Source organism: Myxine glutinosa, chromosome 8 (assembly GCF_964187855.1).
Source record: "Myxine glutinosa chromosome 8, kmMyxGlut1.1, whole genome shotgun sequence".
Classification (NCBI taxonomy): Eukaryota; Metazoa; Chordata; class Myxini; order Myxiniformes; family Myxinidae; genus Myxine; species Myxine glutinosa.
In genome coordinates this window covers 50,682,184-50,700,611 of record NC_136268.1, presented here as the reverse complement: position 1 = coordinate 50,700,611, position 18,428 = coordinate 50,682,184, and the positions used below count along the sequence as shown (strand labels likewise).

The window sequence follows — 18,428 nt, the reverse complement described above, 5'->3', positions numbered from 1 at the left end:
TCAGATGAGAATACCGAGCAGGCCAATCAATAATCCTTAACGAGTAACTTTGATTCAGTAGGAGGCCATTCGGCCTACCGTGCCTGCACTACAACGCAATTAAAACACAATTATAATTAATGGAGGTGATTTGTATGATTGTCATGCATGTCTACTTTGAACTCGTGATATAAAAGTTTCCTTGGCACAGTACAGTCACGTGAAAAAGTAAGTACACCCCATGTAAAGTTTTGACTTTTTCAACATATTTAAACATACAGCTATTTGATCTTCATTTCAACAATATTGATAGATAAAGGTGATATAATATAACAAATATCATGAAACATTTGCATTTTGTAGTCCATTGTATAATTTAAATAAACATAAATGCAAATTTCGCCTGTGGAAAAAGTAAGTACACCCCTACATTTATCACTACTTCAAATACCTAAAATTAGAATCAGGTGCACCAGCTCAGGTGCAAATGATTAGAACATCGTTGGAGAGGATCTTGGAAGAACCTGTCTTATTTAAACCTCAGACATTTAGTTTGGTTTGCTCTTTGTTGTTGAAGTGTGCAGCGTCACCATGCCGAGATCAATAGAGTTCTCTGAGGCCTTCAGAAAGAAGGTTATAGATGCCTACGAGTCTGGGAAGGGCTTTAAAAAGATCTCCAAACAATTTGAAATCAATCATTCGACTGTCCAGAAGATCATCTACAAGTGGAGAAGATTCCAAACAACTGCCAACTTGTTCAGGCCAGGCCGCCCCAGCAAGTTCAGCCCGAGAGCAGACCGCAAGATGCTGAAAGAAGTCTCTAAGAACCCCAGAATGACATCACAGGACCTACAGGTAGCTCTTGCCACTGTTGATGTCAAAGTGCACGAGTCTACCATTAGAAAGAGGCTGCACAAATTTGATCTACATGGGAGGTGTGCCAGGGGGAAACCTTTTCTGTCCAGAAAGAACATCAGGGCAAGACTAAAGTTTGCCAATGAACACCTTGGCAAAGACCAGCACTTCTGGAACAATGTGCTCTGGACAGATGAGTCAAAGGTAGAGCTATTTGGCCACAGTACCAGAAGACATGTTTGGCGAAAATAAAAGACAGCATTTGACCACAAGAACCTGATACCAACTGTAAAGCATGGTTGTGGAAATATTATGGTTTGGCGCAGCTTTGCTGCATCAGGGCCTGGGCAGCTCACCATCATATAATCCACTATGAATTCTTCATTGTACCAGAGGGGTGCTTGAGGATAATGTGAGGCCATCTGTCGGAGAGGTGAAGCTCAACCGAAGGTGGATCTTGCAACATGACAATGACCCTAAACATACCCGTAAATCCACCAAAGAATGGCTAAAATGAAAGAAATCGAGAGTTCTGGAATGGCCAAGGCAAAGCCCGGATCTAAATCCCATCGATATGTTGTGGGGGGATTTGAAACGAGCTGTGCATGCAAGAAACCCCTCAAACATCGCACAGCTGAAATAATTCTGCATGGAGGAGTGGGCAAAAAATTCTCCCAGTCGATGTCAGAGACTGGTAGAGAGTTATAAGAAACGCCGACTTGAGGTTGTTTCTGCCAAAGGGGGCAATACCACCTATTAGAGCCAAGGGTGTATTTACTTTTTCCACATGCGAAATTTGCATTTATGTTTATTTAAATTACACAATGGACTACAAAATGTAAATGTTTCATGATATTTGTTATATTATATTACCTTTATCTATCAATATTGTTGAAATGAAGATCAAATAGCTGTATGTTGAAATATGTTGAAAAAGTCAAAACTTTACATGGGGTGTACTTACTTTTTCACGTGACTGTATATTGTGAGATTGAAATGATCTGCAAATTAATCAGATCTTGTACTTATTGACTGGAAATAGACGGAATAGAGCCTGTGATTGATGCTGTGAAGAGAAACAGGTTGAGATGGTTTGGTCATGTGTTGAGGAAGGATGAAAGTGACTGGTTGAGAAGAGTGATGGAAATGAATGTAGAAGGAAGTAGAGGACGGGGAAGACCAAGAAAGACTTGGCTAAAGATGGTCGAAGAATAAATGCGGGCAAGGGGGTTAACAAGGGGAGATGCAGAAAATAGGGCAAAATGGAGAAGATTGTCATGGGGACCGCAAAGCTAACCCCTGCTCTAGCAGGGAAAATGGCCTTAAAATGCCTGTTGTTGTTGTTGTACTTATTGACTGGGCATGAGATGAACCTGGGGAATCCTTTCTGCTTGATTTCAGGCTCTATTAAACATTGCTAAAAACATCACGTGTTTTCCAATAGAGGAGAAGAACATCCCACAAGACCTTTATATATTTTTTATTTTCCATAATGGATGGTTGGCAGCAAAAGATGTTCAAGGTGTGTTTTCATCATGGTCTGAGCATGGAGGTGTGGTGCGACTTCGTCGTTACCGATACTACAATACGTGTTGCTGATGCAAATGTCTTGCAGGGACTCGAGCAAAATGTGCAAGGTGATGGTATTTAGCCCTGATGCATCTCTCTTTGCTTGGTGTAATGGTGAGACGTGAGTACAACCCTCAAGCCAAATCCGCTTTTAATTTTCTGTATTTTTCTTACCCTTCGTCGGTCGTCTGCCTTTCTGGCATTGGATAGATCCATACATAGATGACCTTCTCTTCATGCAGGGTGTCTGTGGTGTCTGTTCTGGATTTCAAGCCCGTGCAAACCCTACCTCTCCCTCGTGTCACTGGCCTCCATTTTTCCAGCAAAGGCACACATCTTGCCACGTGGTGCCCCTACTTCAGTGAGTAAATACTTTGTCAACTTCTCTTAAAGTTGTCACTGCATATTTGTCTTTTCAAAACTTATTTTATTTGTCTTTTGAAAACTTGTATATTTTAAAAAAAGTTACATATCAATACTGTTTTGACTAAAACGGCTTCATTTTCACTATGTTTCTTTGAACTGGTTGTGCTGTATACAGTGGAGATGTATCCAGCAGTTTTGTCCATTGTCTAATTGTTTCAGGTTTTCACTTGGTGACATCGGTTTGTTGCACACAAATCTATTACATTCTTTCACTTGCAAAGGGCATGTCTGTCACGGGGTGTTATCAGAACCTGCTTCTTTGCTCATTTAACAGGTACTTAAAAGTCTGAATGCAGCACATCCTGGGAATTCTCTAAAAGGATAGCCTGGAGGTATGCACACTTACCTGTGAGCTGTCTCGTCTGAGTTTGATTATTGATTCAGCTATCCAACTGTTATTCTGGTGTCACTTGCAGGGGGATTCACCAAAGTGTGCGTCATCCCTTGGATGAGCGTTAAACTGGGCATCTCGTCTTCCTTGGTGGATATTAAAGATTCCACGGTGTCCTTTGTGAAGAATAGACGTACTATTGCCAGCCCCATGGCCAATTACAAATTTCTCCTCTAACCGACAGGGCACCCCCTAACCACCACCACTCCACACACCCCCTTGCAGACCTCCTCACCCCCACTCCTTCCCTATGCAAAACAATGCTAAGCACAGCCATATGTTGCATACAAAAGAAGAAGAAGAAGCTGAGTGTTTGTACAGAAGTTACTGATGCAGAAAAATTCTTGTTCATTACCTCTGTCACCAAAGGTGGACAGAAGTTATGTTTTCACCCTATCTGTCTCTCTCTCTATCTGTCTGTGAACAGGATATCTCAAAAGTTGTAGATGGATTCGAACTAAATTTACTGGAGAGGTTGGGTGTGTGACAAGAATGAATTGATGAGATTTTGGTGAAGATCTGAATGATATAAAAAAAATTAGTGATGCTTCACCATTGAGAGATATGGCCAAAAGCAATATATAGCACGATATCTAATTAAGTTATGGACGGATTCAGACAAAGTTGGTGGACAGGTTGGGTGTGTGACAAGGACGAATCGATTAAATTTTGGTGAAATCGAATCTATTCGATCATGGATACGAGAACTTTTTTTTATTTTTAATCTCTTAAGTAATTCCTTACCACTGAGATTTGGGGCCAAAAACACTATGTAGCATGACATTTTAAAAAGTTTTGGGCGAGTTATTACTAAACTTGGTGGACGAGTTGGTTAGGCGACAAGAACAAGCCAATTCGATTTTGGTTCAGGTCCAAATCCAGATCCGGCCCATCAGTGGGATACAAAACATAAACTAAACAAAACAAAACATAAACTGTAGTTTCTACATTTGTTTAGTTTCTCAGCCATCGTTTTTTTTGGTTACTGACACGAATGTTTGTGCAACGTAGAGAACTCCCTCCCCCTATGCTCTCTTTGCAAAGTTAGATGACAAACCAATTGCCTGCTACTTTGGTACTTTATTACCTTCGCAAAAGCGGAAGGTTATGTTTTGATCGCTGTGTATTTATTTGTATGTCTGTGTGTGTGTGTGTATGTTATTCGCATAACTCAAAAAGTATTCAACCGAATTGCATGAAATTTGGTGGGATGATTGGTTATTATACGGGACACATTTGATTAGATTTTGGGAGCAATCGGGTCAAAGGTCAAGGTCACGAAAAGGTCAAAATCGTATTTTTACCAAGTACAGAACAGTAGCTGCGGCGAAGGTATGCGCTCTACCGAGTGCCCGTTCTAGTTTAGGAAATTGTGTTTGTTCAAGTTTGTTTATTATCTCTACCACCAAAGGTGGTCAGAGGTTATGTTTCTCTCCTGTCTGTCTGCTTGCTTGTCTGTGAGGAAGATATTGTTGCGGATATGGCATTTGGCCTCCATATCCGCTTGTAAATATTCCCCTATTTCCCCAATACTCCCCAACTATCCCCAATCCCCCATTCCCTAGTCCCATTGCCTGTAAATAACACTCTGTAGAACCGACCTTCCCCTTTTTCCCCCATTAAATGTCGTGCCCAGGTCCACCGCATCTCACGTAGACAACTTTCGGACATCTTGCTAGTTATTCGTAGTCTATGTCAGTTAAGGACTCGTTTCCATTAATTCTGACTCTTCGTTGCACCAGAATGTGATTGTATGGCACCAGTAGTGAGTTTAGGACCTCCCCATACCTCCTCCCATCTTCCCCATGAAACAACAACAACAACAACAACAACTACAACAACAGAGGAGATTGGGGGCGGCGCGGCGCGGGGAGTGTGCGTCCTCACTCCGGCGTGGTTAGCCGCCATTGCCCATGCGCTCCACGGGGTTACCACGAAGGGGCTGGCTGTCAGCTCCTCGTCAGGGGCGGAGCCGGTAACCCCCCCGCACCCAATAAGAAGGGCGGACCGATTCCATCTGGGGCGGAGCTAACTAGCCGAGGGCGTGTCACTCCCCGCCGGATATACGCAGCGACTTACCGGACGTGAGGTGAGATGCGCCCCCAGCTTGGAAAGACAAGTCGCGACCTCCGAGCGCTGAGCGACCTCCCCGCATCTTTGGACCGGACCGGGTCGATTCTATCCCTGAGCCAAGAGTGCACCTTGAGCCATCGACTATCTGCCTTTCCTTGCCATCAATCCCCGTGTGAGTCAGTTTTGTCCTGTTTATCTGTGGTCTGTCGGGGCTAATATAAGACCGTGTATAAGTGCCCACCTTACTATGCTGTACCTCTCATCCCTGTAATCTAAACGTTCCGAACTAATATAACCTCCTCCGGAGGTCTTGAGAACCGTACCCCTTGTGTCGTTGCCTTAATCCCAGCCGTTGTGTCCTTTTCCTTCATTGATTTAGCGTAGCGCGACTCGGCCAAGGTTCGAGTATAATCGGGTAACTTGTGCGAACACGGCGGCCATTCCGCTCGGCCCACCATAACATCAAAGTCGTGTCCGTAACAATATCTCTAAAAGTGTGGACGAATTTGGAAGAAATTTGGTGGACAAGTTGGGAGTGAGACAAGGACAAATTGATTAGATTTTGTTGAAGATCTGGAATTGGATCCACCTTTGGAGGCCATGTTTCCCCGCAGAGCAGGGGTTGACCTTTTTCGGGCACCGTCGTCCCCTTTTTGAAGCAATGTTTTATGGCCGGATGCCCTTCCTGCCGCCAACCCTGTTAGTCGCCTCTTGCGACACACAGGGAATTACCAGTGAACTGGTACTCAATTTGCCGACCTCGGAAGGATGACAGGCTGAGTCAACCCCCCTGGTGTTAATTCAGCGATCGACCGGGATTCGAACCCAGGATCCAAGGATCCCAAGCTGCACCCTAACCGCTAAGCCAACACCAGGCTTGAAGATCTGGATTTGGATCCAGATACTATAATTTTTAGTGATTCTTCACCATTGAGAGATGGGGCCAAAACGATATATAGCACAATATCTCAAAGTTATGGATGTATTCAGAAGAAACCTTGTAGACTGGTTGGTTGTGTAACGTGGAAGAATTTTTTCGATTTTGGTGAAGTTCTGAATCTGAATACAAGAATTTTTTTTTTTTAAGATTATGCATCCACCAAAGAAGTCGCTGGAGGTATTATGTTTTCGTGTTGTCCAGCTGTCCGTCCGTCCGTGCAACCGTGATAGGTTTTCATTTCAGCGATAACTTGAGAACGGCTGAAGGGATTTAAACATAATTTCAATCAGATATGTGTAAAATGTAAAGATAACCAAGTTAGGTTATGGGGTCAAGAGGTCAAAGGACAGAGGTCCCGTTCGGTAAAAATTCTGTTACTGTGCTAACTTGTGAACTCGTGATGGGATTTTGACCAAACTTGGTATAAGTACATATTATGATGCAAAGACGAACTGATTAGGTTTTGTCATCAAAGGTCATGAAATGTGATACGCGAGAACAGCTTTTATATGGTCAACAGGGATTTAAATCAAACTTGGTACAAGTATGTATAATGTAGTAATAATGTGGGCAGTGGCATATCGGTCAATATCATGACGCAGAGGAGTGCCGTTCTAATTTAAGTGATTCTTCACCATTGAATTTAAGACTTGGTGGATGGGTTGGAGAGGTGACAAAAACAAACCAATTACATTTTGGTTCAGGTCTGGATATAGATCTGGTCTATCATTGGGATACAAAATGAAAACTGTTCAGCCTGGTGGAGGTATGTCCTCTCCCAATTGTCATTTTAGGTTTGTGTCTGCGATGATCGAAGAAGGGTTGTGGAGGAGCTGGCACATAAATTATTTGCTGGACAATGATGTTGGGAGATGGCGTACGTGTTTACCTTTATGTGAGTAAACATGAGTAGACGTTGGACAAACACATGGAATATTGGATTTGTTACCTCGGTTCCATTTTTGTGAGTTAAAGGTTCCGACCTACTACCAACACCTCCTACCAACCCTTAGGTTTATCAGGTATTTAGGTTTTTATGCCTCTGCCGCTGAAGGCGTTGTTTTTCAGTTGTCCGTCCGACTCCGTGACCATTTTTTTTTTTTTTCCGCGATAACTTGTGAACCACTGAAAGGATTTTTAACAAACTTGGTATAAAGGTGTATTATGATGGGAATATGAACTGATTAGATTTTGGGTTCAAAGGATCAAAGGTCATGAGATCTTCAGCTGAACGTAGCAGATTTTCATTACCGCAGTTACTTTCCCCTCTCTCTCCCCCTTTCTCCGTTTCTCTCCCTCTCTCCATCACTCCCTCTCTCCTGACGAGGAATATGCTTTCCATGGCTTCAGAGACATTGCGTCTGTCTCTCTCTGTCCACACCCTCTTCCCCAGGGGTATAGTTTTGTGGTTGTTGTTGGCTAAATACTAGCTGATGCATCTTTTGATGGTTGGTGGTGGCTAATATTAGCTCATCCTCTTCACATCAAGGGATCCACTACCGCTTTCGGCTACCTGAAGGGAGCTCATCCACCCTTTTTTCGGTATTGTTTTCGTCCTGGCAGGGTGTCAGTCACCCTCCCCACTGGCAAGCTAGTGAGGGGTGTCGGTTTAGTCGCTGCCAACCCGACCATGCAGCAGGTAGCACTGCATTACATGTTACCATTGGCTGTCTCCAAAAAAAACCTGACCCTATCCATGGGTGGTGGAAATGCAAGGTGCACCTGTACGGCCACCTCCCTCCTCTGTCTGCCCGGTCTCCTTGACATTATGATGAGGTGTAAATGTCATGCATTGTCCAAGTACCATATCTTTCCCTCTTTTTAAACATGCTTGTGATTTGGTCAAGGCGATAAACTTGCTGTGAGTGTAAAATGTTATGTTTTATCAGCCATATTGGTGACTAGCAGAGATACGGGGTGTTGCCTGGTCTATTTTTATTTTGTGGTGGCTGAAAACACTTCTCTACATCGCTAAGGAATGGGGTCCCTACACACTTCCTTACACCCTATTGGTGATTAGAGATAATTTGACGTGTTGGGTACTGATTCTACAGCCAGTTATTTGAACAAGTCTTTGAATGGGAGGCAGAGTTATTGTATGTAGAACAAACTGTCTTGACTAAAGTTTCGTGCTACATTGACGTGGTTCGTTTTTCTGACTGACTGAGCCGAGCCGTAACCTGAGCTCTCATTGGATAAATGCCAGAGCATGCGTCTGAGGGAGTCTGGATAGGAATGCAGCATTTTTCAAACCTTTACTTTGTGGAAACCTTATTTAAATATCGGTCATATTATTGTATTTTTTCATTGACCAATACTCCGGCCTTTCCCTCAGTTTGCACAGAGTATGCAAGTTGCCAGCGGTGCAAGTTTATTTGAACTCTCCCTTGGGATTTGTGTATTTATTTTTGTTAGCTACGTTTGCTAATCTTTTTGGCTGTGCTGGTGCTAGTCGCTGTCCCCCTGTTACCCACATCAACGTGTCTTTCCCTGAATGATTTCCATTCAGTTTCTGAAGATGTATCATGTGGGAGTTCCAATTTTCCTTGTTCTTCTTGCTTGCTAGTTGGGAGGAGGCAGTGGGTGGGGTGCGGGGGAGGGGGGAGCTGGATATTGGGAGCAAGGAAATGGTTGTCATTTTTTTTTTCCCCACCTCGTTCTTTTAAAGCCACAAAAGACAAGCCTCAAGGAGAACCCAATCTGCACCTATGGAACTTGCAGACAGGACAGTGTGTTAAGTCTTTTTTCCAAAAGAAGCAGCAGGGTTGGTGAGAAATACTTTGTCTTTTCTTTAAAGGGTGTAGTTCACCCATTGTAGTTCAAAATAGAATAAAACTAGAACGGCACTCGATAGAGCATTCACATAGAGCGCATACCTCTGCCAGGCTGAACAGTTTATGTTCATATCCCACTGATCGGCCAAATCTGGATCTGGACCTGAACTAAAATCGAATCGGTTTGTTCTTGTCACCTAACCAACTCATCCACCTCGTCTTGTCATAACTCGTCCACAACTTTTTGAGATATCATGCTATATATCGTTTTTGGCCCCATCACTCGATGGTGAAGAATCACTTTTTAAAATGTTGGATCCGATTTCAGGTCTTCACCCAAATAGAATCAACTCTTACTTGTCACACATCCAACCTGTCCACCAAGTTTCGTCCAAATCCATCCATAACATTTTGAGATATCCTGTTCACAGACAGGCAGTTGTAAAAACAGACAGACAGAGGTGAAAAGACAGACTCTAAACACACGGGTGAAAACACAACTTCCATCCACCGGAGGTTGTTTCACCTTTGTTTGTTTGTCTGTCTGTCTGTCTTTTTCTGTGAACATGATATCTCTAAAGTTATGGACAGATTCGGACCAAACTTGGTGCACAGGTTGTGTGTGTGACAATGACAAATTGATTAGATTTTGGTAAAGATCCGGATTCGGATACTAGAATTTTTGAGTGATTCTTCCTAATTGAGAGATCTGGCCAAAAACGACATGTAGCACGATATCTCAAAATGTTATAGACAGGTTCGGACAAAACTTTGTGGACAGGTTGGGCATGGATAAGTTGGGTAGGTGACAAGAACAAGCCGATTCGATTTTTGGTTAAGGTCCAGATTCAGATCCGTCCTGTCGGTGGGATACGAAAGCTATCTGTTGTTTTTGGCATCCTGATCTGTTCAGTGTAATACCTCTTTCACGGCCTCGACTATGTATACAAAAAAAAAAGAAGCAACATTTTAGTCTGATGGAGGTATGCACTCCAAGTGCAGTTCTAGTTTAACATGTGGTTTTATTAAGAAGGAGTCTTCATAAATTACTATGAATAAGATGCTACCTTACTAAGTGCATGTATACTTGATAGTACTGAAAAATATATGTTGACTTGTCTTGGACTGTTTATAAGAATCTCCCTCTCGTATTTATTTTTTACACCTGGAATGCGGTGCAATTTAAAAACTGTACTTTTTGTTGTTCTCATATTTGTCTTTCATGTTTTTTTATGCACAAAGTCCTTATTTAGATTTTGTTTTGCAAATAAGAAGGCATTTCTTTACGTGGTTGTTTTTTAAAACAAGGGTTATCTTGTGGTGCTGTGCACACACAATTCGTTTGCCAAGAAGGTAGGGTTATTCTTACATTTCTTTTGATCCATTCCCAGGCACCCTTGCTGGACTGAAGACGAACATATTGTTACCAGGCAGGTCAGCAATGAACTCAATTTTTACGAAGACAACAGTTTTGGTGAGCACTTTTTTGCGTAATCTTAGAATTGCTGCTCCAAGTTTTGTAGGCATACATTTTTTTTTTTTTTTCTGCAGGGGAAGAAAATTGCATATATAAATAAATGAGACTTCAAAGAGCAAACTATCAAGGTTGCAGGTTGTTGGACTGGTGTTGGGTGGTAGAGAGCAGTCGTAGATGCATGAAGACACAAAGGGGGAGTAGCAGGCAGGAAAAGAGGAATGGGGGTCAAAGTGTAGACAATCTAGGGGAAGTGATTTTTCAACCCAGGCTCGACTGTAATCTCAAGGTTTCTATTGTAAACGGAAAAAATATGCATTTTCCTTTAGTTTTCGGAAGCCCATCTATCGCTCATTCACCATTTAACAACAGACATTGCCTCCATGTTGAGACTCAAGTGTTGCAGATAAAACTTGACTTTGGATAAACATGTTGATTTTTCAAAAATTATTACTATTTACCCTACCCCCCCCCCCCCCCCCCCCCCACTTCCCCATCTCAGAAAAAATTGCTCATCGGCTGATCCAACAGAAAGTTGCCGATTATAAACTTTCTCCCGGTGCTTCTCCAATCAAGGTGAGTACACCTAGCAATATCTACAATGTTGGTCTGTATTAAAGACTTGGCACAATCGAAGGATATTTTTTTTTTGTACACATCGCCAAGGCTCATAAAAGAGCTAGTACACTGAACGGATCAGGAGATAACAGGACGGGAAAGGAACAATAGAGAGAGGGGGGAACTACCAACAGCTGAGTAGAAGGCCAAGGTAGAGGGAGACTTGGACAAGCAAGGGGTTTGGGGAGGAATGGGGGACAGGAGATGATCCAAGAGGTGGGAAAGATGGATAGGGAATGAAACTCCAAGGAGGGAAAACTGGAAATTTGGATGGAGGAGGGATTGGGCTGGGGTTAACAAGGGTAGAAAGGGATCTAGGTTTTGAATTGGGGACGTTCTGAGATGGTGGTGACCATTTAAGTGTTAATTACAACCACATGTTGACCATATTTGGGGGATGCAAGGGACAATGCTGTTGTGACATTGTTCTCATACTGGTTCGGTTTCCAGAAGCTTAAAATGTAGATCCTTAACTGCATTTTCAGTCAGATTTTGAACCAACAACCACTTGGTTTCCATTGTTGTATTTGTCACTAGGCCACCATTAATTTATGATTGGCTTTTTAATTCACGATTTTCTTCGTTTTCCTGACTTAACAAAGTTTGTGGCAATTGTCATTAAGCCCCAAGTTAATGTTTACCAAACCCTTTGTTTTACTTGGATCGTCAATGTGACTGAATTGCTTTGATATACCATACCGTATGTCCTCCAATAAACTCCTCATAGGAGGGTGGTTGAAAAAATAAATCCCTACGAATGAACAGGACAAACAACTTATACCTTCGTAATGCATGTTTCCATGGCCTTGTGTTAACTTAACGGTTAGGGTGGCTGGCTTAGGATCCGAGGATCCTGAGTTTGAATCCCAGTCGGCTGTTGAATTAACACCAGGTGGGGTTGACTCGGCCTGTCATCCTTCCGAGGTCGTCAAAATGCATCCATCCGAGGTCCTGTCCTCCCTCCAGGTCTTTAAATCAGCTGTTCACCACCATCTCTTATCTTCCCCCATCCAAAACCTTGATCTTTTCTACCCCCGTTAAATCACCCCAAATCCACCTCTTTCAAGCTCCGACTTCTTTCCTGAAATTCCTAGTCGTGTTCATTTGCTTTCTACCGTGTGCCCTCTCCCTTCCACAGATCTACCGATGTCCCTGTTCTCTACTGTTGTTGTGCTTGTGTGCTTTCCTCTCTCTCCCCCTCTTGTCTCCCGCTCCCTTTATTGTATGTTTTGTGTGTCCGTGCATGTTTTTGTTTGTTAGCTCTCACACGAGCCTCGATTCTGTATACAAAAATAAATAAAAAGCGAGTACCCGTGTACTGAGAATTCCACATCTGGTGTGGGAGTTGCTCTCCCCAAGATTATAGCCCACAGATAGATTGCATGCATGTGCTTTCTATCGCTAATGGCCACCAGAAGCGGCTATAGTATGAATGTTTTTTTTGTATCCATTGCCAAAAGTAACGGTGTCCGTCCGTCTGTCTGTCATGCTTTATTCTAAAGGGTTCTTGCTGTCGTAGAATAATAAAAATGGCACCTTTGGAAAGCTAATGATATATTTTCGTGGTTGGAAAACTGTTAATTATTCTACGACAGCATGAACCCTTTAGAATAAAGCATGACAGACACAATGTATGATAGCGATGGCTCCATAGAGTTCATGTAATGTGGTATGCATATGTATGTGAATGTGATAAATGACTTCATTGTGTGAAGAAAAATGAAAGTTCGCTAAAGGAAATATGATATTTGGTGTTTATAAGTAGTCATTTATAGGCCTTTCCAGATTGTCCTCAGGTAACATTGATGTGTATTCTGAGGTTGTATAAGGTATTATTGTTATCGCTTATTATTATTATTATTTTCTTTATTTCTAACAAGGACCACTTGTGTTCCTTTTCTGAACCCTCAGGTCGCCATATACGTACAAGGAACACAGGGAGCACCATCTTTTGTACGTCTGTTCAAATACCCAAATTTTGGTGGGCCAGACACAGCTATTGCCAACAAGAGCTTTTTCAAAGGAGACCATGCCACACTCATGTGGAACAAGAATGGTGTGTCTACTTAGTTTCCTTGGGCCCACAGTTTGTTATAACCACCCCCGTCCCAGTTTGGCATTACCATATGAATCCGCCTACTTGTGATTCCAGGATCCAAATGCCATATACTGTGCTGATGTGTCATTGAAATGTGATTTCTGTACAAGCTCTTCCATGAGCTGTGTGTGTGTGTGTGTGTGTGTGTGTGTGTGTGTGTGTGTGTGTGTGTGTGTGTGTGTGTGTGTGTGTGTGTGTGTGTGTGTGTGTGTGTGTGTGACTTGTGTGTGTGTGTGTGTGTGTGACTTGTGTGTGACTTGTGTGTGACTTGTGTGTGACTTGTGTGTGACTTGTGTGTGACTTGTGTGTGACTTGTGTGTGACTTGTGTGTGACTTGACTCAAATAGTGCACGAAAAAGGTCATCAAAAACTTTTTTGGGGGGAATGTTTTTCGATTTTATAAGGGGTCATAAAGCTATCTAAAGTGGTTAAAGGGCCTAAGGCTCTTAAAGGTGCGTAATGGGGTCTAAATGGCTCCAAGGGTGAAAGAGCAAAAGGAGTCGAAAGTGTCCAAAGGGTCTTAAAAAGTCTTTATGTCTGAAAAGTGTTGAAACTGTCGAAGAAGGTGTATTTGTCTCAAAAGTGTCTAAATGGGTATGAAGGGCTTTCATCCGCAGCTTGATGGAATACTGCTCCCCATCAGAGCTGGTACTCCTGCCTCACACCTAGCTCAGATTCACGCTGTAGAAACCAAAGCTTTCAGGATCATTGGAATCTCCCACGATGAAACTGATTCTGAGGGCCTTTCACTCGCTCACTGCAGGCAGGTTGGTGGTCTTTCTGTCTTCTACCGACTCCTCTCCGGCCTAGCTCCCACCGCTCTGTCCCACAAATATTCCTGCAGGACGCACAAGATCTGCCAACAACCCTCTACTGGTGAAACTGCCAAAATCAAGACTCTCTGCTCGCCTTCACCCTTTCATTCCACTTTTCTCCCACCTCTGGAACAAACTCCCTCACTCTCTTCAATCCCACTCCTCCCTCCAGGTCTTCAAAACAGCTGTTCACCACCATCTCTTATCTTCCCCTATCCAAAACCTTGATCTTTTCTACCCCCGTTAATACACCCCAAATCCACCTCTTCCAATCTTCGATTTCATTCCTGAAATTCCTAGTAGTGTTGATTTGTTTTATACCGTGTACCCCCCCCCCCCACCCCCACCCCCACCCCCACCCCCAGCCCTCTCCCTTCCACAGATCTCCTGATGTCCCTGTCCCTGTTCTCTACTGTTGTGCTGGTGTGCTTCTCTTTCTCTCCCACTCCCTTTATTATAATTATGTTTGATGTGTGCGTTTTTTTTTTTTTGGTGTGTCATGTTAGCTCTTGCACGAGTCTCGATCTTTTATACAAAAAAAGGGTCTAAAGGGTGTAAAGGGTCTAAGTGGTCTCAACGGTCTAATGGTTTTTAAAGTGTGAGAAGGAGTGAAGCTGTAGTGAAGAAATTAGCTTGGGCTCGTAAAGAAATTAACTTGGGAATGCAACATGGCAATAATGGGCCAAATGACCACCTCATGACTGTTTGAAACACCTATTCAGGTGCATCGTGGTTAAAAATCTGATCGTAGAAAGTTTCGTTGCGATTAACCTTGGGAGCTAAAAGCAGTAAGGCCACAAACAAACAGCAAAACAACTCGCCTTATTGTGAGAATGAGGCGATTGTTGGAGGTTTACATGATGGCGTGTGGCGGTTTGGAGACGGCAACACGTGGGTTGCGCAGCAGGCGTTGTGTATATGGATATACCCTAGTTTATCATGGTGCAACTGCCCCACACATGTAAAGACTCCAAATCTGGTTTTTTTATCCTTTTGATTTGTATCATTGAATGCATGGCTGATCTGGCTTTCATTTGATGTATTTATTAAATGTGCATGACTTGTAACTTTCAAACTAGAGCCTATAGGAACTTATAACGGCCTTAGTTAAAAACGCACCAATTGGCCCTGTCACTCGATCATCACAAATGAATTAAATGATATAGTCAAAATCTGTTTTGTGGCCAGACATTTAAAACGCACTCTCTAAATGCCTGTATTGGTATGCGGATCAAAATCGCTTGTTTTAAAATGTTGGATATATATTTGTAGGAGTATATTTTTTGAAATTAGTTAAGGTGGTAACATTTTTTTCTACAAACTTTTTTTTCATCCTTGCAAGTTGTATTGTAAGATGAGCAGTAAAATTACCTTTAAATTGATGTATAGATTATGTTTGTACTATTTTCAGTTTTTGAATGATTAGCACATTTCAAAAGTCAAGTGACTCCTTCTTTGTCGATTTTGGTAACGTCTTAATTAACAGTTATTTTTCACATCTGATAACATATTTGAGGATCGGAGCTCACTATCTCACCAATTATACAAGTATCTGTGTCGAAATCCGAAAACATTTGAGCTTTTTAAAAAGCATTGTATTATACGGATCTACCCTCGGATATCGTGGCGACAGGCTTGGGTGTTTATAAGTTATAAATTGTGAGAAAATAACTGTTTAAGACCCCTATTTAGGTAGGGGTCTTACATGATGGCGTGTGGTTGGCTGACATGGCGTGTGTGATGGCTTCACATGCCTCCCCCCCAAAGCCCACTCAACAATCCTCTCCAAGAAGTTCTGTCACTCAAGCTTTTGGGTCTCACTATCTGCCATGATCTTTCTTGGGAAAACCACATTTCCAAGCTGGCCTCCAAAGCCAGTCGCCGACTGGGCATCCTCCGTCGTGCGAAGTCCTTCCTCGGCACACCTGAGCTCCTCACCACATACAAGGCTTTCATCCGCAGCTCAATGGAATACTGTTCTCCCCTATGGGCTGGTGCTCCTGCCTCACACCTGGCTCGGCTTCACGCTGTTGAATCCAAAGCTTTCAAAATCATTGGAATCTCCCGCGATGAAGCTATCTCTGAGGGCCTTTCACTCACTCACCGCAGGCAGGTAGGTGGCCTTTCTGTCTTCTACCGACTCCTCTCCGGCCTTGCTCCCCCAGCTCTCTCTGTGCTCTGTCCCCCAAATATTCCTACAGGTCGCACAAGATCTGCCAGCAACCCTCTGATGGTTAAACTGCCGAAATCTCGGCTCTCTGCTCACCTTCACTCTTTCATTCCTCTTTTCTCCCGCCTGTGGAACAAACTCCCACACTCCCTTCAATCCCTCTCCTCCCTCCAGGTCTTTAAAACAGCTGTTCACCACCATCTCTTATCTTCCCCGATCCATAACCTTGATCTTTTCTACCCCCACTAATTCACCCCAGATCCACCTTGTTTGAAATTCCAACTTCTTTCCTGGAAATCCTGGCAGTGTCCATATGTTTATACCTCTCCCACCCCCCCCCCCCTTCACATGCCTCCCCCCCTTCACATGCCTCCCCCCCAAAGCCCTCTCCCTCCCACAGATCTCTCGATGTCTCCATGTCTCTCGGTCCCTGCTCTCAAATGTTGTGTTTGTGTCCTTCCCCCTCTCTCCCCATCTTGTCTACCGCTCCCGATGTTATTTGTTTTATGTGTCTGTTTGTCTTTCTGTGTGATTAATGTTCGCTCTTTCACGAGCCTCGATCTTGTATACAAAAAAAATAAAAAAAAAATAAAAATAATAATATTTAAAAAAAGGTGTATCGTGGTAAAAAATGTTATTCTATAAAGTTTCGTGGCCAATTATGCCTGGGAGGTCAGAGGAGTTGGGTCACAAACAAACAAACAACCATTTCGCTTTTATTTATATATTTGGTGTTTTTTTGTTTGTTTGTTGTTATTGGACATACTGTACCATCTTGGAAACTTTTAGGGCTTTTCATAAACTACAATTACCTTCATTGGCCTTGCTGATTTGTCTTTTCAGTGAATGGTTATATGTTGTGCTGTTTTGTTTGATTGGCCACCCTTTCATTTTGAATACCGGTTTTCAATCATGTTTGAGCATGTGCCTCACCTCGTTCATTTGTCAATAATGTTAACAGTTTTTTTGGACAACCAATTGATTTTCAAATGGTAGCCCAGCAGCCAAAGTTTGAACTCTGGCACTGATGTGAATAATTCTGTCAGTGCACATACTGAGAAAACGGTGGACGTTATCAACAAAGGGGCAACAAATGCCCGTTAATTGCTATGGGAAGCGAATGCAGTTGATGTTTTGAGCATTAGATCTTCATTTCAACTTCATCCTCTTTGCTCGGATGGGTGACAACTCAACTTCAACTGCACTTCCCACTCTTCCCACGAACATACTTTTATTGGCTTTCATTTAATAAATTACATTGTTTAACCTAACCACCAATGAAAACACACGAGCCATCATGTATGTTGGTACTCCATCACGTAATGAATGACAAGGTTTTATCATTAATAGTCATTTAAATGCTGAGATATTCGTGCGCAGGAGCTGTCCTTACGTATTTTTGCTGCTTACTCCTTGCCACTCCTCCACCTCCCCCCAAACTGTAATTACAGCCACAGCAGTGCTGTCACTGGCTACCACAGATGTCGATAAGACTGGGGCGTCTTACTATGGAGAGCAGGGTCTGCATTACTTGGCCACCAATGGAGATTCTGCTATCGTGCAACTTTGTGAGTGCCCAGCATTTTGGTCCCTTCTATCTTATTTTTACCATGTTAAAGGTTGTCAACACACCTTCCATGTTTATTGATTTTAAGGATGCTGATTCAGGTGCTGGGAAATCTACATTTTTCATGTTGTTGCAATTGATGTCACATCTTCTTTTTTGGCTCCAATTCAGAAATTGTCAAGTGTGGGCCCTTGATAGGTGCCCCCACCATTGGTCATCACCTGTAAAACAAGTGTTTGTCTGGCACTTGGCTCAATATAAGTTGAGAGCTAATATTCAGATATATACAGTGGGGTGCAAAAGTCTGAGTCCAGTAACAAATGTATTATCAAATTGGATGTAATAACAAAATAAATCGTTGTGATATGAAATCAAAAGCAATTTATAGGGATTTAAATGACTGCCTCCTAATGATTCTGCATAGTAACATTTATTATTGGAAAAATCGGCGTTGTGTTGAATAACCAGTATGATCCGCCTCTTGCCTTGAGAACTGCCTCAACTATATTTGGCATTGATAAATTCGTTTAGGCCTGTCAGACTTTTCCCAGCAGTTTTGAAATGTATTCCAGAGCATAATCAGACTTCTCGCATAAATTCACTCTCGTTTGAAAAATTGCTGTTTCAAATCATGGTATGAAAGCTTGGCATAGATTTAAGTGTACTCAGACTTTTTTAC

At 42.6% G+C, this 18,428-nt stretch overlaps 1 protein-coding gene across 3 annotated transcripts in view; it reads left to right on the top strand.

Moving 5' to 3' along the window:
• EIF2A (eukaryotic translation initiation factor 2A) overlaps positions 1-18,428 on the top strand; it is a 72,878-nt gene that overhangs the window by 42,805 nt on the left and 11,645 nt on the right. For all 3 annotated transcript variants that reach the window (XM_068124456.2, XM_068124455.2, XM_078783269.1), the window contains exons 3-9: positions 2,450-2,524; positions 2,646-2,764; positions 8,902-9,001; positions 10,399-10,481; positions 10,984-11,057; positions 13,011-13,155; positions 17,634-17,750. In XM_068124456.2, the coding sequence (XP_067980557.2) occupies positions 2,450-2,524; positions 2,646-2,764; positions 8,902-9,001; positions 10,399-10,481; positions 10,984-11,057; positions 13,011-13,155; positions 17,634-17,750 (713 nt within the window). The remainder of the gene's footprint in view (positions 1-2,449; positions 2,525-2,645; positions 2,765-8,901; positions 9,002-10,398; positions 10,482-10,983; positions 11,058-13,010; positions 13,156-17,633; positions 17,751-18,428) is intronic.